General features: G+C 40.4%; 2 protein-coding genes across 11 annotated transcripts in view; both read right to left on the bottom strand.

The window, feature by feature from the left end:
• Window positions 1–2,961, bottom strand: part of VPS13D (vacuolar protein sorting 13 homolog D) — a 110,206-nt gene extending 107,245 nt beyond the window's left edge. For all 6 annotated transcript variants that reach the window (XR_012650357.1, XM_075027444.1, XM_075027447.1 and 3 more), the window contains exons 1-2: window positions 2,822–2,961; window positions 7–177 (exon numbers count right to left, since the gene is read on the bottom strand). Coding sequence is in view for 5 of the 6 variants with exons in the window: in XM_075027444.1 (XP_074883545.1) it covers window positions 7–103 (97 nt within the window). In the remaining variant the exon portion in view is untranslated. The remainder of the gene's footprint in view (window positions 1–6; window positions 178–2,821) is intronic.
• A 461-nt stretch (window positions 2,962–3,422) lies between these two features.
• LOC142030924 (tumor necrosis factor receptor superfamily member 1B-like) lies at window positions 3,423–21,368 on the bottom strand. Of its 5 annotated transcripts, XR_012650359.1 has the most exons (11): window positions 21,259–21,362; window positions 13,828–13,930; window positions 11,407–11,535; window positions 10,101–10,250; window positions 9,115–9,208; window positions 8,837–9,030; window positions 7,994–8,068; window positions 6,971–7,008; window positions 6,226–6,496; window positions 4,996–5,647; window positions 4,416–4,474 (listed from the first exon to the last, which is right to left on the bottom strand). XR_012650359.1 is itself a non-coding variant. In XM_075027473.1 (10 exons), the coding sequence occupies exons 1-10, from the start codon at window positions 21,310–21,312 to the stop codon at window positions 4,422–4,424; spliced, it is 1,161 nt and encodes a 386-aa protein (XP_074883574.1). In that variant the 5' UTR covers window positions 21,313–21,368; the 3' UTR covers window positions 3,423–4,421. The 5 variants fall into 5 exon arrangements, 4 of the variants coding, with proteins under 4 accessions (XP_074883574.1, XP_074883570.1, XP_074883572.1 ...); XM_075027473.1 differs by lacking the exon at window positions 4,996–5,647 and having other exon boundaries at window positions 3,423–4,474; window positions 21,259–21,368; XM_075027469.1 differs by having other exon boundaries at window positions 3,423–5,647.
• Between the last annotated feature and the right edge of the window lie 446 nt (window positions 21,369–21,814).

Genomic DNA, 21,814 nt, shown 5'->3' with positions numbered 1-21,814 from the left:
CCTCACCCTTTAGAAGAGCGACTGACAGTTGGTCTGTGTTCAGGTTATTGACATATTTCCCCAAATAGGTGTTGAGGACCCAGGCTACCAATCCTTCCAACATGACTGTCCTAGAAGAGGGCAACTAATGTTTTTCTGTCATTTTCTGGATTTCTGTCCCATAATTACAGTCTCGCTCTGAAAGAAAAAACATGAAGAGAATTATTATCTGAAATACACACTCTCAGCAGAGCTGACATACTGCTATCACTGTAATCCATCTAAAAAGCAGAAAAACACTAAGCTTGATTTCTACCTTAAAAAATGCTTTCTGCTATACCATTTAAGCCTCAAATCAGTTTCATATAGATCTCTGATGATTACAGACCACTCCCATTTGCAAATTAAGTTCATCTTTCCATCCTTTTTCTAATCAAAACACCACATTCTGTTGCAATAATCAGCAAGGTCTATCTACAATCCTCTTCCAGAAAAGAGAAGACTAAAATTCCATGTTGACTGAAGCCGTTTTGCACTGGCCTCCTCAACTTCTGCTGCCAGTATTTTCTTCCAAGCTGCCAGCATTCTGGTTTTGGAAGCCTGGTCTGAAGTGACAGCCCAGAGTCTTCAACTGTATTTCTGTAGAATTCTTACATAACATCTGTGAAACAACTCACACTACCCAAATCCCTTTTTTGGGAAAAGTGTATGTGTGGGAAGTAATAAGATACAAGCCCCATAAATAGCTCATCAACAGTTACTCTAATAGGGTTTTCAAAGAGATAGCACAGATTACTGCATCAAGGAGGGAACAAAAGCTACATTAGAGAAGCAACACTGGTCATACATGTAAGCGCTTCCCTTCATACTCTTCTCCAGCCATTTCTGTTTCAACTTATGTGGCAATCAGACCATCAAAACCCCTAAGTCCCTGTTCAAGTTTTTAACCAGTGAATTGCAAAACCATCATTAGCTTCTGGAAGGGCAGGATCGAGCATGTTATTACAGTAAGGAAAAAAAAGCACACAGGTCGTATCTTGTGGGTAGAACACAGCAAACGTATTAGTTTTGTGTTTAGAAAAGTCTCCCAATCCCACATACCTCCCCAAACCAGTGTATGTAAGATTGAGTTCTACAGAGCAGAAAAGCAAGATATGTCAGACTTATTTACAGCTGACAATAGAAGAAAAAAATGAAAAAATTACTTCAAGAGTTACCTTTTAATTTTTATATTAAGATTCAGCATTTTCCCCTAATTAGGTTTGCTTGATTTTAGGCACCCACATTTAAGCCTTTATTTCTTAAAAAAAAAAGCTAGTGAAAACATTTAACTAATACAGTTAAATAAAATAACCAGAACTAAGCAAATAAGAAAAGGCTTCTTCTAAAGGCTGAACAGTAAAACTAAGCTGTCATGCAGAATGAAACACAATCATAAACAACACAGGGAAGTTACATGCGAATAAAGCATATCTTCACGTTAAACACATTTAACATTTTTATCTTTGTAAAATTTCTCAACATTTTTCAAAAACAATAGTAGTACTCCACATAATGAAGACCAAGCATTCATACAAATGGGGCTGCCACCACCTTATATTATATATATATAATATATATTATATATAACTTATATTATAGGTTTTTATTCTAGTAAAATTGTCAAGAAAGATAGACTTCAAACAAAAGCAAATACAGTAATTCTTGTCATGTTACCCTGAAAAAAAAAAGTAAATTAAAGAAAGAAATCTACAGCTGTTAGAAACCAAATCAGAGGAAAGATCTTGAGGAAACATTCAGAAGCACGGAACAGGTTAGCAGCCCAGTGACTGAAAACCTCCAGCGCATGAACAATTCCATGCAAGTCATCATAAGAACTGTAAATAAAGTAAATCACCTGCTTAACCTAAGCTTGTGGAACGTAAATAACTATTGTAGGAATCTTTCAAATGTTTTAAAGCTTTCACATTTGTAACTTTCTAGTCCACTGCCGTGCCACTGGAAAGAAAAACAAGACACTCCTTTTCCATGCCAGTTTTTATTTCCTTAACATACACAGTGAAAAAGGAACAGTAAGCGCTTATCAGGATGAGAACCAAAGCCCAAACCGGGACCTCGCTCAAAGCTGGCTCACTTTTTCTGGAAAAAGATGCAATTTTTCCAACAGGGAGGACGAGGCAGGCCCTGAAGAGCGGTGCCAGGGGCAGCTCGAAAGCTGCGCGGCAAGGAGGGAAGCGACCTGCGATGATGTTGCCTGCCCGTGCAGGGCGGAGGGGGGCATTTTACTCAGCGCCCGGTTACACAAAAAAAGGGCGGGGAGAAGCCTTCAGGACACTCTCCCTCCACGCAAGCAAAGATATCGCGCGGAGGAGGAGGAGGAGACAGGCAAGCGAGGAGACCTGTTGGCACGCAACGCGTGTCGGAGACGAAGCGAAAGGTCACCTTGCCCGCAGGCGGCCGCAGAGAGCCCGGAGGAAGCCACGGAGAGGCCGGGGGCAAACGGCGGGCGCCAGGCAGGGCGGGCGGCTGAGGGGCAGCCTCGAGGCCCGGCCGCGAGGCTGAGGGCGGAGCCCCCACGCGGGGAGTGGGGGAGACGCGCTCCCCTCCGCGGCCCCGGCCCCGAGGCGTAAGGGACAAGGGACTGCGCGGCTGCCCGTCGCCCCCCTCCGGGGGCCGGGACGGCGGGGCGGAGCCCCGCGAGGGGCGTGAGGCAGGGAGGGGCCCCTCAGGGCCGGGCCCGCGCCGTGCAGCCGCGGTCGAGTTCGGAGCGCAGGCTGACGCAGGAGGAAAGGGCGACCGGGGCCCGAGCGCCGCCCCGCGCCCCCAGCCCGCCGATACCCACCTGGGCTCCCGGTGGCGGCCGCCTCCTCGATGGTGCGCGGGGTCGGCGGGCCGCACGCCAATCGATCCCGAGCCAACCGACGGAGGGACGCCTGGGTAGGGGAACGCCGAGCTATCGATGTGCGCCTCCCTCGCCTCGTCGAGGCGGAGGCGGGCCGGGGCGGCGCCATCCCGCTCTCGCCCCGCCCCGGAGCGCGGCGCTGAGGGGGGGCGGACGTCCCGCCGGCGGCTGCGTGACTGGAGCCCGGGCCGGGATCCTCGGGGGGGGGGGGTCTCACAGCCGCCGTGGCGTCGAGTAGGGGGCTGTAAGCACAGCTTTTGGGCTCGTAAAAGCGTCAAAGGCCGGTTTGCCCAGGCTGGAGGCCAAGACGATGAGCGCATTCGGCGACGCTGAAGCGAAAGAGTGGTGGTTGTTGATGAGAGTCCTCTTCAGGCGCAGGCTGCAGGGGATCCGTCCTCCTGTCGTCAGGAGGAAATAAAATTGCTTGGAAAGCAGCAGCTTAACCTATGGAACGAAAGAACCCATTCTAGAAATTAGAATTTTGTTTAATGAAGAGGTCAGGGAACTTGGAAGATACATGTACTTGCAAAAATGCAGGCGCCTTTTTTTTTTTTTTTTTTCTTTTACTTTTTATAAGCAAATACAAGTGTGTCTTTCCCACTTCAACATAAAACTTGGATTTTCATTCCATCACGCAGCTCTGTAATTTGAAAACCCAGTAAATTAAATGCTGTAACAGGATCTTCCTTTTTAACCTTTTTGAAACTTCTTCAAAAATCTTCCACCGCTGCTTCAATCTGGTCCCAATACTGGGACCTGACAAACAAGACATGAAAATACTACAGTGCAAGAGGTTCAAAGCGCTGTATAAAATTAGGTTCTTTTCTTGCCTAAATCCTTCAGTTTTGTAATAGTTCCAGTGTGCCCATTTTCAAAGTCTTTTCTGAAAACTACCTTCAAGTACAAGTTTAATACACGGTTGTAACAGGTTTCTCATAGTAGAATTAAAGACCTGTTTGCCAGTTCTCCATTCCAGAAATAATATTAGTAAACCTCATAGCTTTTGTAGAATTTTAAAATTTGTATTTTTAAAATCTGTATCTCCTGTAGCTGTAGAATAAATGCCATTCCAAAATACCCTTTTTCAATCTAAGGCCTCAGAAATAACTACTAGATTTAGTTTCTCTTGAGGTAGAATAGAATAGTTCAGTTGGAAGGGAAGTACAGTGATCATCTAGTCCAACAGTATGTTCTCACGGCATGAAAGAAAAAAGTTATGCCTACTGTATGACTTCACTCAAATGTAACTCAGACACCATATTGCAAATTCTGGTTGAATACAGACACCACAATTGTCAGTTAAGTCACACACATAAAATATAATTATGGGAAATGGGATCCTAAAGATTGACTTCCAAAACAAAAGACTCCCACTTGATTCAAAGAAAACCTCTACTCATTTTCTGTAAGAGGTGGCTGGATGTTCAGCATCGCGCAGGAAGTGAAGGACAACAGGATTTTCTGGTTCTGAGGTTTGAGTCAATTCCACGTTCTACAGATTATGCTATGCAATCATCCAGAGAGAGTCCTTTTCCTGAGGTCAATAGGCATGAGCTATCTGGCATATCTGACATGGATCTTCTCTAATATTCACTGGAACATAGAGAAAAATATTTTGGGGTTGTGGTTAACCTCAAAAATGAGGTCAGAATCAATCAGGAAACTATATTAAATCAACCAGGACACAAAGATGACAAACTTTGTCAATAAAAGGAACTTACTTCCTACTCTAAGATAACAACTATTTAATCTAGATTTTCTTTTCTAAAATAAAATGAACTATGTACAGCTAATGAGATGCTATTGTTTAGACATAATAGTTGTAATCTACTAAAAAAAGCTCCTGTAAAAGGTTGCGCTCCTCCATGTACTTAAGAAGTTGATTTGAGAAGTTTGGTCCAATAACGAGCAAAAGCAAACTGTAATAATAAAAGAAATATCCATGAGGATGAGGGAAAGTATGTCCATGAAGATAGGGGATAGGAAATAAAATGGATAATTCATTAGCATCAAATGAATGATAATTTAACTCCTGTTTTAACTCCAGATAATTATCTCCAGTAAATTAACTCCAGAAGAGCTAGTCACAGACATGTTCTTGACAGGTGGCATACCTGAACCCAAATTATCATCACAAGAAGTTTCAGCAGATAAATCGATGGCATAAAGTTAGAAAAATGTTCCTTTTCAAATCTGGTAAAGGTCTCTCTGCGGTACCACACAAGAAAGGGAGGAGTTGGCCATTCAGTTTAAAAGAAAAAGCATTCAAATTTTTTTAAAATGCAAAGATCATCCTTTGACTCTCAAAGCTGCCGAGATTAAAAACCTCTAAAGCATCAGTGTCTATATTCGTCTGAAATTTCAAGTCTCTGCAGGAATGCTACATTTAAGGTAATGTTTATTTCAGAAGATATGGCGTTGTTTGGCTAATTTTATTAGTCAATCAGTATATGATCTGCAATTTCCTTTAACTGGTTTTCATCCCCGCATCTTGAATACCCAGAGGAAACTTCTTTTCTTCTGAAAGTAAGTCTTGAAGCAAATTGTCCTCGTTTTCCACTGAGCTCTTAATTTCAGTTCCTTTTTTCAAGGGGTTTTCTTCTTTTGAAAGGGGAATTTCTTCCCTTGTTGGGGAATAATAGGGAGCGTTTCCATAATCCATGCTAGTTGAACTAGTCTGTTCTGGCAACTGGGAACTGCAGTCTGGACTACATACTTTAACAATACAAGTCACATTCACCTGTGTTCCTCCGTTACCAGAATGTTCTGTCAAATAAACAGAAAACACATTAAACATGGAAGAATGAAATCCAGAAAAGGACAGTTGGAGTCTTTATCCAGTTCTTTGACTTAAAAGTTAAAATAGACACTAAATATCTTCTTGCTTCACTTAATTTAGGCAAGCTTGTGGAGTTGGTTCTGTAACATTTTAGGGGTTTTTTGGTACCATAAAATCCACGTGTCATCCCAGAAATAAAAAAGCCATAAAAATTAATACAGAGCCCTGGATAACAGCCAACTTCCTGTCCATCTGTTGGCATTTCAGATGCTTTTGATTATGTTCTTTTCTTACTGCTCCTTTTGGCTCTTACACTCACAGATAACTGCCTACCATCACACTGATCTGCCTAGTCTGCAAATAACTCTTTCTCCATTGAGGACGCTCTTTACTGTCTCAGGCTGACAACTTAACACAATCGCTTTTTCTTTTCAAAAGTTACTAAATACTCTCTCTGCTGAACAAGAGTCTGATCTTTTACCCTGCCACGTAAACTTCTTCTAAAAAGACTCATAATTGATAATCAAAATCCAAGAGGTTCTGGATCATTCTGATACATTCTTACCTGAACTCGCAGAGTTGTGTCTGTCTCCGCTGTAAAGCTTACAACCTTCTGCAGCTGAATGTTGCTGCTGAAATCCTTCTGTTTCTTTCTTTTCATTGTTCTTGTTACTTCTCACACTGACTCTTGCAGATCCAGTTGGATTATTCAGGGAGCTACTGCTGGACTCAGAAGTTTCCAAGAGATGTTGTTCCTCCTGTTCAGAACTGCTGGAGTTTTGCGATCCTGTATTTCTTACTTTTTTGTCACACTGCTTTTCTGTAGGGGAAAAAGGCTGGAAGATTTGCAGAGAAATGCAAAACATTAGTCTTTTTAGAAAACACTAAAAAAGAACTGGTCAGTACTTAGGCAGCTAAAGAAACCACAGATAATTGCCATTTGCGTAGTGATTGCATAGTAAGTAAAATTCGTACCAGTTCATTAGGCATTCAACAAAATGAACCTGTCTCCTGAAGGCACCTACAGTACTTCACTGATTACCTAGGGAACAAAGGCTCAAAAATCTGGTCTTCTGAACCACACCTCTGTTTTATTGCTAATACAGCCTAACATAAAGTGAGGGTGGTACATTATGTGGGTTATGTAAGGTACATCTTGCCATCTAGCTTGGGGACCAAAGCATCCTATTCTCACTCCAGTTGTCTTTCTGCTGTGCAGTTTTCTGCTACTTGTAATTACGTAAGACTGCATGATTTCTATATAACTTTTAAAGAAATGGAAAAGATGGAAAGGAAGGAGTGACACTCACCGAATCTGCTTCTGTTCTTGTTGGAGAGTATACAAGGGCTGCAAGTGAGGAAAGACAGTTCATTAGCACCCAAATTTGTTTCAATTGCAAAAGCTGCTCTCTTAACTTGTCTGAGTGATATCCCCTGCTCCTGGAATAAACTCAAAATGTACATTTATTACACCTACACCTAATACTACATTAGTTGAAAGCTACAGTATATTAATTTTGTAAGGTGACAAATTTAGCCAGCAAGCAAAGAGGACCTTCTGCATGAATTAATAATTTTTCTAGTATAGTGTCAGTGAGAAAAGGTATGGATGACAATAAACTACGGTCGTGACTGTTTAATGATAACATTTTATAATGTCTAATATTTAAATGATGAAGTACAAAATATTTAACAAGCTCCAGAAGGAGCACAACTGTTGTACAGTTGTCCAACTGCACTAGGATGTTGTATGTTTAGACAATTATCTAAAATCTGAGGAACAAGAGAGATTTGAATGGGACATTTGCCTCACTGTACCCCTGTACTGAGATTAATTTCACCCCATGTGATTTAATAACAATATTTTTACTCTAAATATATACGGAATTCCTGGAGTATTATTGTAATTCTATTTTTCTGTAGCCACAAATCTTATATGATCAAGCTTATCTGCATGAGTTTTCTCTTAGTCTCTCTTCTATTGACCGTTGAACCTTTTTGCCAGTTTCACCCCAATGTAACAGAGGAATGGTGTCAAAAGCTCCTCAGGGTTTCAAGAAGCTATAGGTTGCCGGCTAGTGAGGCAGAAACCTGTAAATCATCTCCTTGTCCCCTTAAAAAAAATGTAAATTAACTCATGCATTATTAGACACCAAAGAACCTCCACATTAGTGATATTTCATCCATGTCCAGCCACAAGAAAAGCTTCAAAGAGAGCTAGCATCTTCTAAGACACTAATGTCAGTCAACCACTAGGCTCAACTTGGAAGGAAATGAGATGACACTTTTCCCAATATTTACATATCTGCTTGTTTTCACTTCATGAATCTTACCTTTTTTTTTGGAGACTAAACAATACCCCAAAATACTGATTATCAGGACCAATAACAATGGACCTGCTACTGATCCTGAAAATAAATAAAAAAGATGAATTATTTAGCAGGTTGATCTGACAAAGGACATAATTAGAAAGAGGTAGTTTTGTAGTTTCTGTCCATGGCTACAAAAACTAAATTGACAAGTATCAGGTGTGTCTGACATTCACATTTGATGCCTCTATTGTCAGATACCAAGGTCGCATTTCAGTCTCCACCTCTTCATAAAATTGAATTTTCCTGTCCTGAAAAGTGAGGACAGACTTTTGGCCTCAGTCACAAAAGACATCTCTTTAGGCTAGCAACAGTTTGTTAAATACAAGGCCAGACAGCCCAGAATGCTCCTATACATATATGCCTTCTGGATAGGTTGTGAACAGGAGAGAATACATGTGCACTTCTGCATGCTATAAGGACTTCCCATCGCAGGAAAGGCTGCCAGAAGTCTCCAAAGACCTCTCACCAGGAGGTTTATGAAGAAGTCAAGTTTGCCTAGTCCAGAATCTAAGATACAACCTTCTCCCAGCTCCTTCATAGTAGCAATTCTCAGGAAATGCCTTGTATAATCTAGTTTGGGACTTTTTAGAAATCTTTCCAGAATTACAAGGACTGTAGAATGCACTAGGGTAGCACAGATACATAGGTAAATATTATACAACTCACTACAAACATTGTCATACTGAATTAATTCAGGTCTTCTGAGGTTCTGTTTGGGTACAGGTGTTGGAAAGAAACTGAGAACTAAATAAAAACTTGCTTCCTAGCCAGACAAAAATGACTTTAAATGAGTTAGTAGCTCACCGATTATGTGAGACATTTCAGGTACAGAGTTTAAAATGACAGGTCGAGTTATTATTTCAGGTTTGCTGGAAGCTGAGCTTTGGGTCAGGAGCAGGTTCAAAATAGTGTGAGGTAGAACTGTGGCAACTGCTGTTCCTGAGTCACTGCAAACAGTGTCATTCATTCTGTTTCCTGGAATAGCCACTGATTTACAACTGCAAGAAACAAAAAGAGAAGTTAGGAAAGAAAGCAACCCTGTGCACAGTTAAGGTTGCTATTAGACAGAAACTCTGGCTTACACCGTATGTGGTATACAGCTGGTATCGTAAGATTCCTCATGTGAAAAAGTGCCAGGAGGACAAGGTTTACATTCTGTATCTGTGCTATCTGTCCCTTTAAACAAATAGAAAAACTCCAGTTAGTCATCTAGCGAGAAACAAGAATGAATAATCAAGGTCTGCAGTACAGATCCTGGAAGTGATACAGAGGCAGTACACAAAATACAGTCTTTAACTGTCATATAAGAGATTAATTTGAAACACCCAACCTGAACACAAATCAGAAGATTAATTGGCTGTTAGTTTCGTGCCCTTGATAGTCCATCTTTCTCAAAGACTGTAAAAATCCACAAAAAGGCTAAAATGTGGTACTGCAGACAACGTTGAGCTTTTTCACTAGTCCCTGACAGATTGACCCCCTATTCCATTCTGTTGGAGTTCTGTATATTTTCAAATGATTCTTAATTTCTTAAAAATACTCAGTGTTCCACCTCTTTGAATATTATTTATCATCTTGAGACAGCTACATTATCAGAGTGGTGAATTTCATCATCTAATAAAAACAGATTAATTCTGCAGGACAGCATAGAGTCATCATTATTTACTGTAACCAAAATTCAACCTGAAGCCCTGTTTCAAGGATGTAAGGAGGAATTAAGTGGTCTCGAATCTGAGTCACTTGTATAGAATAAATCACACAGTAGAGCAAAACAAAGGAAGATTAAGTTGGATTGGGGAACTTTCTGATATATGGTAGTAAAATAATGCAACATGTTGTCCCTTTGGTTATGCCTCTTGAGAATACTGTTGCTGTAGTTACTGCCTACTTGCTAAGATAATGCTTGCACTAAAAAGAATGCTTAACTGTAGGGAATTAAAGGACTATATTCCTGTAATTTACTGAGTTGGAGGCAGATTCAGAAATATTTATGGACTATTAATGCAAAAAATAACCCTCTTCATACAGTAAAGCTATTTTGTGTGTAGAGTGTTCAGAATTAAATTACCTCTTCTGGAAACTCGGTAACCTTTTCCACATTTTTTATGCACTTTACATATTTTGCAGGAGTCATATATTTTTGAAATGCAGTACTCATTGGGTGGGCAGCTACAGATTCTGTCCTGTGACGTAGTGCACGTTTGATTCTGCACAAATCCTGTTTTTAAAACAAGAATAAAGCAAGATGTCATTAGCAACATTTAAAATCATAGCCTGCAATGTTTCAGCTGAATATGAGGTGAAGTTCACATACCACAAACTGAAGACAATTTTGCAGCTTCTGGCTAGTATACCATCATAAAACAAATATATTATATGCCCCAACATCTACATTTTCAGAAGAGTTTCCTCTCTCTCTCTAGGAAAGCAGAAATTTGCATTTGTAGAATGCACACTTGAAACTCTGTACCTGCAGTTGCATTATATTGTATCGTAACCATAAATATGCACATTTGTGTTACCTGTGTTCACCAGTACGGTATCTGAGGGCCATACTAAGATTTGCAGTCTATGCAGATCATGCAACTGTATTTAAAGTGATTGGAGACCTTATTACAGACATTTTCATACTGTAATTAACCAGCTTTGTAGGATTATCTATTTAGAGGAGATCAAAGGTCCTTTGAACAACTTAGACTGTATCCTTAAAACTTACTTGCCAGTGAGTCAAGTAGATAATTTTCTACACCAGTTTCCATTAGAAGTGATGGGCAGCAGTATGACTGAATTTGTTAATGCACATGATCTATTAGACCAACGTACAGATGTTGGTCCAATGTACTACCTTACAAACTGTTAAGCTGCTTTAACAAACTGAACCAGCATGCTCTCACTGACTATGCTGCTTTGCAGAAGAAATAAAAAAATATAAAAAATATAAGAATATCACAACTGGTGTTTGCTGTTGTCAGCAGACAAACTGAGAAATGACTGGATGCTGGAAATGTAATTTATCCATTTAACCCTATGTAAATCAGGTCTTAAGCTCCCTTGGCTGGAGAGTATAAGCAGGAAGTTATTCTACCGATGACATTTGGATCTATTTTAGTGATGCAGTGCCTTAGTTTCCAAGAATAAAAGATTGGTGTCACATTTTTAGGACTTGGGGAGTAAAAAGAGGCAGGGCCCCCTGCAAGACTTTTCCCTGATTCCTGTACCCAAATCTTGTGAGGACCAAAAGCATGAGAATGGGACTATACAAGTGATAGACAAAACCTCCCAGTTTTCTTAGGAGAAAAGACTAGGTTAAACCAAGCGTACTCTTTGAGCACGCTGTTAAACTCACAAAGGCCTTTTTAATAATTCAAGCCTACCTTTCCTGCAGGGTGGTGAGCAGGCAAAGCACTGAGGAGACCGATTCCAGATTGCTGTATATGTGTTAGGTCTACAGGGACTGCACTTTGTGTCCGCAGTGTGACTGCAGCTCTCTGCCTTATATTGACCTATTAAAAAAAAAAACAAAACAACAAAACCCAAACAAAACAAAACAGAGAAAACATCTCATTGGAAAAGAACACTAGGAATTGTTTAAGGTAAGTTTCATTCTTAGCTGTAGAAACACCTTCCCCTCATTGCCGCTATCAGGTTGGTAACATATACCAAGTAAGTATTGATTTAAAGGAGGACTGCGAGTATATAGAGAGAAACTCTGATTTCTTTTACATTATTCATGTTTGACCCCTATTCCTACATTCAGTTCAGTGAATTCCAGCTATGTTCAAAACAAGGCAGCCTCAGTCCTGAACAAAACCCCTCAGCATATCCTTAGATGCAGCTACCACAGCACATAAACCAAACTTTTTACCCTCACAGAAGCTGTGTTTTGTGGTGAAACACAGGATGGTGTTTCAGGCCATACGTCAGGCATGTGCTGGAATGACGTGTCTAGGTGAGGCCCTTACTACCGTTACAGGCACCAAGTGAAGAAGGCATAATAAGGTATTATCACAAACAACCTGAAGGGACATGAGCGCACCCTTTTTCCTTCACGTCTTCAGCCAGCCCTAAGATCATCAGCCAGCCCTAACAGATCAAACCAAGAAGTTTCTAAAGCTACTGGCATTCCAGACAAAATCAAAAGCTATCAAAGGTAGTTTCTCCAATGCTTCTCACCAACAACAGGGTTCAGTGCAGTGGTGGAAATAAGTAAATATGAGCTCCAACATATCCATTTTGGAGAAAGGAAAACACCTCAGTTGCCATTTCCCCCTTGCTTGAAAGGAAGATGATGATTAAAGTTAATGTCTCATATCCTGTACAGAAATATCCTGGAAAATATACTCAGAAAGCAGGAGTAACACTGAGAAAGTCTTTGGAGCTACTTGGAGAATCTTTGTTCACCAAAAGAAGGGGCCCTGGAGGTAAGCCATAGGAATTCTTCCCAAAGACTTTGTTTTATCATGTACTTACTTGAAGCTTAAAATTCTGCCTCCCACATCCTGCTAATGATTTAGGCTTCAATTTTTGAGAAATTATAGTAAAAAAATTCAAATTCATCATAAGAAAAATAAAGATTTTATACTTCCTACAACTTGTCCAGTTTGTTATTCTGAAAAATTAAAATTAAGGAGAAATAGACTGAACAGTACATACCACAACAGAAAAAGGTTTTACCTATGAATTATCATCTTTCATTCGTTGTGTTTTTAACAAAGGAAGTTTGACAGATCTACCTAGACATTTTCGGTTAATTCAATCAACTGTGGCTGCTTCAGCATATACTGATTTCCTGCTTAAACTTCCGGATGTCTCTGACTGCAACTCAGCATTTTTGGAGACAGATTTCGTTTGCTCAGCATGTAATGAGAAAAAAAGGCAGTTTTTTGCTGGGTTAATATAATAAAATAATTACAACTTGTTAAAAAAACTCTATTATTAAAATATCCAAATGGCACTACTACCTCCCCCCAAAAACCAAACCCACACACCCACCTTTCTGCAGTCAACAATTTTTGCTAGCAAAAGATCACTAATAATTATCACTGGAGTGCAAGACATGACAACTCAAAGCAGACAGTTTCTGTGGTCTTGTACTCAGTCTCTGACAGTGGTCTGCAGTGTCTGATTTACAGTAAAAGACAACAAAACTCCCTTAATGAGCAATTATAGATCAACCTGTCCAATGGAAAGCCCCTTATATAAGTGATATTATCAAAGTACAGAAACTAAGCTCTACCTCATGCCCTGTTTTACAATATATTTGTTATTAGTGGGCTGGGTCTGACATGTATTCTCTAATTTTTATAATTCCCTTAGTGAGCTGTTGCTCCCCGCTCAATGTTCACTTAAAAATACTTTAATACTTTAAACACCACGCAAAGCTGTGCTTACAAGAGCTCAGCAGAAAACTGTGCTTACAAGAGCTCATCAGCCTACCTCCCGATAAGCCCCAGCCAGGTTAACCTTGTAAGAGAATTCCAATTCTGATGAACAATGTCTCTTTTTTGCAGATATTTTTAGTCTTGTCATTATATCATTTAAATGTTGCTAATGACATCTTGCTTTATTCTTGTTTTAAAAACAGGGTTTGTGCAGAAGCAAACATGCACTAAGTCACAGGACAGAATCTGTAGCTGCCCACCCAGTGACAGCATTTTATTGTCTTCCAGCTAGAGTGCATTACAACAGCAAAAATGCAATGCTCTTCAGATGTATAAATAAACAAAATGTACTACACTCATCTGAAAATTGACTGAATTTGGCTGCGTAAAGCAATAGTTTGAATTATAACCTACCTGGAGGGCACTGGCTGCAACATTTATTAAGTCCTTCCTCATAGAATTCAGTGCTGGGATCTTTGCATTGTGCAAACTGTGGTGTATAAGGCAATGAATATTCCTAGGAGAAATTAATGGGAAATCATGAGTCACAAGTCCATTCTGACCCTAAAGTAGACATTCAAAAGAGACACAGACTTAAAGATCAGTGCAATTATAACCACCTTCCTTCCCAAGGCACTGATGTAGGCCTGATGAAACAGAAAGCAGCAGATGCCAAAAAGTTGAAGGAGAATGCACATCTTATAAGCTACTTGAGATCATTTAGAAGTTACTCTGTTTTTCAAAGATCTGTCACAATGAAAGTGACTTCTCCAGGTTTTACGTTCAAAAGAATGCAATGGAACTATGGGATTAGCATCACACCTGGTCACTACTGCACCCCCCCAAACCAAAGGGCTAAGTATCTATTCTCAGTTGCCATGATTCAAACAACCTTTAACAAAACGCCAGTGAAACCTGAATTCTTACTGTTGGTTTGTGGGGAGAAGCATCTTCTGCAAAGTGGCTACGTTAAAAATGATACCTTCTTACTCAGTAGGTCAACTTCCTATACACATTTAGAGCCCTATTTGAAAACAAAAAGATTGATTTTGCCACTTATTAATTCCTTTGGGCCTCTCAAGCTGGTGGAAGAGGGAGCTGTGGGTCTAGCACTACTGCAGTGCTTCAAGGAATCTTTCTGTTTTCATCAGGGGGTGCAAAGGACATAGGACACTAAGCTCAATTCTCTATTGTGCTTACGTTCATTTCGTCCTCGCTTACACCCATGCAATATCCAGCTAAGATAACCCATCCCGTCAGTCAAAGAACCTGTACCATTAGAACTGTTTCACCAAAGGAAAGGAAAAAAGGCTTTTATCATTCCAGATACTTTGTGATTCCTTTCTGAATGAGAAAGGCCTTATGTTTTGAAAATGATGTCTCCAAAAACTGCACTGCTGCTTCTGAAAAGGAGCAACTGTCTACAAGACTTAAATGAAAATAAAAAACCTACCTCATATGGCAGGTCAAATGCATAAGAAAGTCATGAAATACAGTGCACCTAATTTTCAACTCACACCACTCAGCACAGCTCAATGACTTCAATGAACAAGTGTCAAAATATTTGAGGACCTGCCGTCTGTTTTCAAAGGGAAAAATATACTCACTCAAAAGAAAAAGGCTAATGTTAGGTAGTACAAGCGTAGGAGTTTCCTGCTAGATCAGAAAGATGCTGTTCAAAAAGTATGTGACACTGCTTAGTTTTCTGCAGTCTGAAGAGATTGCTCCATGTATAATCTACACATATTTAGAGAAGTACTTTAAAAGTATTATTAAAAAGAGAAATCAAAACAGGAACAAACTCTTTGGAGGCCGGTAATGAAAACATCCTTCCTTCTTACTGAAAAAACATGTTGATTATCTATTGTGTCTTCATATTACTGACAAAGTAGACTAAAACTTCCCATTCTCAACAATTGCTTAAAGGGAACCCGATGTTTTCTCATACAGCTTATCATGAAATATTTACCTCTTATCTAGCTGTATAGCCATCTACTCAATGGTCAGTGTCAAAAAGAACATTTCCTGAGAATGTGAAGGCAGAGAAAGGCCTTCTTAAGTTTCAGTATTCATTGCAGAAAAGAAAAAAGGAAAGCAAACTATTTAAGTAGAAGTTTCACCACTCCCATTTGAAACACTGTGAAAGCTGGTAACACTGACCAGACATCAGGACAATTCTGATGTCTTCTGATCAGTCAGTTGAGTTAAAGATTCAAAACCAGGGAGACTGAGGATGGGTTTCACCAATACCATTCCCATTCTCTCACAGCCAGATCAATGAGAAACAGTCAGGTTGCAAACTGAAGAACAAATTTGTAAAGATGCTTTTAACAGGCTAGAAACCGTGATGGGGTGGGGAAGGATGACAAAAAAAAAAAAAGATTCTCCATCTTAAACACTAGAGTAGGTGAAGTAAGAAACAGCTGCTGAGCACAAGCTGCATTTTTCAAACACTGCTCTTTGTCTTTTGATGAGAAGAAACCCAGTTTTGCAGGAACCATGCTGCAGCCTCAAATATCTTCGAAACCTACTTTGGCCTCCATTTTTGCTTTCCAGTTAAGAAGGCTTATTTAAAGGGTGCTTGCACAAGGATTGAAGACTTTAAAGCAAAACAAGAAGGCTGGCTTCAACATTATCAGTTTCATCATTATTAATAAGAATAATAACCATAATAATTAAAAAATAAAAACAAGGCTTTTCAATACCTTCTAGGTTCAGTAATAACTGTTAATGCTGGACTTGGTATTATACCCTCATAGGATGGGCCACAATAAACCACACCATTTGCAAATGTGAGCTGACAATAAAATCTGATAAAGGAGAAGAAAAGGGCTCTGCTCTCATCAAAAGTCATTTAAGTTACTTTCTTGTTTATTAAAAGAAGAAAGATCAAGTGTTGTCATCACATTTTTGTAGTCACTATGATCAACCTCATTAAAACAAGCACTTGAGTCTTTTTAAAACATAAAATTTCACTGCAAGAGCAGACACAGGAAAAAAAAAAAGGAGCAAATATAATACACAGCATCACAAATTATCCTGCTAGTGAGGCTTCCTGGCAAAAAATGTTCTTATCTCATCCTCTGTATTGTCTGTTGTAAATACTGCCCTGCAAGTTAAAGACACAGGAAAACCTCTTGGTTGATGGGTTCACATCTGTGTCTTTTAAGTTGTGCTTGAAAGGATATCTCTACTGTCTGATACAATCTCCGTGAAATTTTATCTGATGAGCTGTGGCTCTCAATGACATACAATTGACAATTTCTTGCCAATTATCCTCAAAGAACATTATGGGAAACTAAAAGGGACTTGTAACTCGCTTAAGTACAATTTATATACACACACGAGCTCAGCTTTGTTTGCACTGGAAGGATGCCATTAATTCTAGTAGTTACTTCCAATGTAAACTAGCTTAATCAAAGCTGTCAAGGCCAGCAGTCAAATCTGCTACTTTGTAGGAAGTGTAGGCCTCTTACTAGGTATAAAACTCCTGGATTTCTTGGCTACAAGAAGACCACACTTTTTCTAGCCATCTCGCCAATTTTAAGGTCCAGGCTGGGCAGCACAATATTTGTACCTGACATCCAGATCCATTGGCTACTTTGGGCTGAAAGACTGATGAGTAGGGGTCAGATTCTATTCCACAATCTTTCTATTTTGTTAGTTTGTATCTCTCCTAAGTCCTTATTTTGTCTTCTGCTTTTACTGTGATTCAATTTTCTGTAAGCAGATTGTGTGAAGGAAAATTAACCTGATGTTGCATCTTTTGCATTATAGCCTTAGAACTTCTCAGATTAGTTAGTAGCGTCTAATGGCAGCAGACTTTTAAGATATTTATACAGACAAAATGAAGACTTTGGAAGACTTCTTTTAATTTGACAGGTACAAGTAGAAGTAAAATGCCTCATCTATCTAGCAGCAGAGGCACAAACATTATTAAACATGAAATTTAGTCTAGCTCTATGCACATCAAATTAAGCAATATATTCTGGCACAGAAATGGGTAAACCATGCTTGCCTTTGACTACCCAACTCACCAGGGAGATTTTTGCAATGCCTGTGTATTAAGCAATAACTTAAGATGCAAAAAGTCAATGACTCAAGACTCTCTCTCCAGAGTCCCCGCTCTGTTTGAATAATTTTCCCATCTGTACTACAGACATCCAGTAGATAGGTTACCTAATTTGTCACTGGAGAGGAGTGGGCTAACAGCAGTCTCCATACCAATTGAGAGGTTTGTACAGACTCTTCTAAATACGTATGCACAAGCACAATTGTTTCCAAGATTCCCAATACCCTACCCACTGGAAGACAAAACTAGCAGAGAACATGCCTGTATCTCATGATTTTTCAGGCCTGCAGTTGTTATCTGTGCTGTGTGGAGCAGCACAAGGGAAGGGAAAGGTCCTGCAGGCTGTCCCCTCCCACACAGTCATACAGACGCCAGCCACAACTGAGACCCCCATGTCTGTACCAGAGCTGAGCCCAAGTCATGAACTACTGAACAAGATTTGGATACAGACTTCTGTCAAATTAGAAGGGCTTGATCCAACGCACCAACCTGGCTCTACCTATTGGCGAGGAAATCCAGGTCTCAACTACTCACAGCATGTCACAATGTAATGCATTCCCTATGTGCTGAATATTAATTATAATGAACCTAATTTCCTTCAATTCCTGCCTTACAGCTTGTTCCTATATTCTTGGACTTTATATGTAATTAAATTTAAGTATCTTCAATAATAGAAATAAAATATGTTAATATAATGGATGAATATATATATTAATCCATTCACATAACATTCATTTTCACTCAAGGAGGCCATTTAAACAAAGATATTTAAGCATATATTTCAATCCTAACTCACATGTCTACATTTTTATTGGTCTCTTTTTCATACAGTTGCCTTCTTCAAACTTAAGCCGTCAAACAAAGGAGTCTGAACAGGAACTACGTCTGGCGTGTAATGTTCTTTACGCATATGAAACCACAATGAAGTCACCAAGGACTCTGATGTAAAAATCTGTTGCTACGGAAAGGACTTGAAGATAAAAAATACCGTTTGCTGAGCTACCAAACCTGCTGAAGACAGGAAAAAACAGAATTCTGTTTAAAATATTTAAACTGGTAATTTACAAAAATAATTCTGTTGAAGATTAGTTATCAGATAACAGCAAGTCTCGCCAAAATCAGCTAGAGTTGTATCAGGCTGCACCAACTATAGTCAAACCATAAAGCTTCTTTAAAGCTGCTTTCCTGCAAATACCTAAAATTACGGGTCCATTATGTGAATCTGTATTTGGAAAAACATACACATTTTCAGGAATACCAGCTCTTCTGTTTCAAAACTTCAGGCTTATGTATCCGAAAGTTGGTCTGTTTTCCCAAAGGTTGTCCTAATAAAAGATATTATCCACTAAATCAAGATCTGACACTTACAGTAACAGGCACTGTCAAAGCTGATGGGTCTTAAAATCTACAGTTTCCCTGTGGAAATCAAAGATACTCAGGCAAACAAGGTGTGAAAGCAAGAGGAATAACAGATTGCAGGCGTGAGAGGCAGGAGGACAGGTTGTATCCTCACCACCTGTCAGAGAAGGGCAGGTGATGAGCAAGTTCCCAAGAAAGGATTGGCAAGTCAGGATTGGCCACATTAGGTTTGACCTTACGTGCAGACATCCTAGAAGATGCATCTAAGGGAGACAGGGTGATACCTAACATTGAGAACAGAGCAGGAAATGAGAAGTTATGTGAGCCCTAAGTGTAAAGATGGTAGATGAAGAACCTCCCCAAGATGCCCCAGGTATACCAGCCAAACACACTGCCAGAGGGTATAACTGTCTTCTACCTAGGCCAAATGCCAGAATTGGCATTTCTCTAATATTTTGAAACAAATTATTTTCCTGGGATGATGTTGCTTGTATCACAGATGGCTTTTGCAATGCTCTGTTAAGACTGTCACCATGAACTTTGATGCAACAACCACAGGTGTGGATATGTACAACAACAAAGCTGCAGGTCACCCACAGCCCTCCTAGCTCTGACCACAAAAAAAGCATGGACATCTGAGCAGTCTGCTCAGTTTTATTTCGGGATTTTTCCAAAAGATTTCCCTTATGCTCATCCTTTTGCAGTTCAGAGTATATGCATGCTTATCAACACACCTTCCATGTACCAGCAGCATTCCCCTACAACCACTCAGGAGCATCCAGAGGATGACCTTCTCTGCACGCATCAGCAACTAAACTGCAGAGCACACTGCACTGCTTTGCAAAGGACAGTTATTTCGGTTTGAGGCTATTGAGAAAGTTTCTATTAAACATATCTAGTGACCAAGTTGTTCAAAATGGCAAAAATTATGTTCAATTCCTGTAAGTAACACTGGGACTGAGGCTAGAAGCTTTCAGGTAATTTTACCTGAATGAGAAAAAAAACCAAGAAATAGCGTCACTCAAGAGCTATTGCTTTGCCAGTTTCTCTCCCTCAAAAATCAAGTAAGTTTTCTTTAACTGATCACTTTTAAAAATTGATATAAGAGGCAGGTTTTTTCCAGCTCTGTGGCAGATGTGGTATTTCTGAAAGTACTAGGGTTTTTTTTCTAATTTATATATGGACTTTTCTTTGGTTTGTCACAAAGTGAAAAGTGATGCTGAAAGTTTTCTTCATGATTTCCATCATTATATTTAGGGTGAGAGGAGAGTTAATTCCTTTCAAATCAAAACCCTTTGTTCAGCAAAAAGCATGACAAAACTTCACACTTAAATTTTGGTGGTAAGGTCTGCCAGAATCCTGAGACTCTCCCTTCTTTATCTGCTTTTATCCGCTCCAAGGTGTTCAGTAAATCAGATTCAAAATAGTATCACCTTATAAACCAGGGCTGAATTCAAAATGAGTGAGAAGAAGTTAAAAGAATTAATTTCAAGAATTAATTATCAACCCAGTATAGCACCTGGTACTCCTTAAAAGACCATTATGTAATTCCAGGTTCAATATACACTCTGACATCCTCATGTGGTTTCACTGAGCCTTTATCTTATCAAGGCTAAATTAATATGATTAAATAAACATGTAAACAACATCCACATCCCATTAAAAAGCAATGACCTGGACATCTCAGCAGCATTTCTGTATTTATCGTCACAATTCAGGACACATTAAAATCCGGTAGAAAAGTGCTATCAATATACCAGTATAGCATACACAAAAAGTCAAAAAGACCCCATCGAGCTCTTTGGTTTAAACAGTTAAAAGCATTCATTGGCAAACAGTGGTACAGCTGGATATAAAAGAGAACAGTCACAGCTGCATCACATCAGGTCTTAGATGTAAATTAAAGGGCTTTTCTATGTAAATAGGGAATAGTTTGAGGGATCCAGCAGAGCACAACAAGCACTTCCTGTTTAAACAACGGTGTAAAATACATACAGATTTACACTCTGCACTTGCCAGGACCTTCACAGTTTCTGCAAATATGCAAACAAGCATGAAAAATCAACACATTTCCAATGAAAATCCAGGAAAAACGATTAGTCATTGCTTTGGGAAGCCAGGAAATAACGACATAGCCAAAGGGAGCAGGACGAGCTTTGAAGAAGTCTAGAAGTGGGACTTGAGGCCCCTGCAGAACTAGCACCGAGTTCGGTACAAGCAGAGGGAGACCGGTAACTCACGGGACTTGCAAGCGTGACAGCAGAACGATGCCCACTTGCCTTACACCTTGCACACCAGGCGCACTCCCGCTTTGCAACCACTACAGCGATAAAGGCCGCTCGGTACCGCAGAGCGGCGGACGGACGGGCCTCCCGCCTGCCCCCCCGGCCCCGTAACAGGCTCCCCGCACTCACCCGGCCGCCCGCGGCGTGGAGGAGCGCGGCGAGGAGCGCCCAGCGCGGCCCCATCCCGCCGCCGAGTGAGGGCGCGGGGCGGAGCGGAGCGGAGCTGGCGGCCGCCCGGGCCCCGGGAGGTCGAGGCGGGGAGCGGGGGGCACCGCCCCGGGGCGGGCGGCGGCGCCGAGTTGCCTTAGTGGTCCGCCTCGCCACGGTTGCCCAGGGTGGATAACGGCGTTGGCTGCTGGCCGGACACGAAAGTTATTGCAGGTATCTTAGAAGGGACTCTCTGCGTGTGTAAAGGGTTTCTCTAGTCGTGGTTATGCTCCGTTAGCCCCAAAGTGTGAACTTGCCTTTTGCAACGTTCTAGCATTCTGCGATACCCACCGTTCCGCCACGCCACGCCACGTTCACTCGTGTCTTGTACACGCTGCCGGGATGGTACAGAGAGACCTTAATGTGAATTCAGACCTGCTCTGCTCTTGAGAAAAAACTCCAGTCAACTAATAGCTTCGTAAGTTTTGAAAGGCTCTCTTGCAAAAACATTCTTTCTGCAACTGATACATGTACTGAA

The sequence above is a fragment of the Buteo buteo genome, chromosome 5 (assembly GCF_964188355.1).
Source record: "Buteo buteo chromosome 5, bButBut1.hap1.1, whole genome shotgun sequence".
In the NCBI taxonomy this organism is placed as follows: domain Eukaryota; kingdom Metazoa; phylum Chordata; class Aves; order Accipitriformes; family Accipitridae; genus Buteo; species Buteo buteo.
The sequence above is the reverse complement of the archived record's forward strand: the minus strand, read 5'-3'. Positions and strand labels throughout refer to the sequence as shown.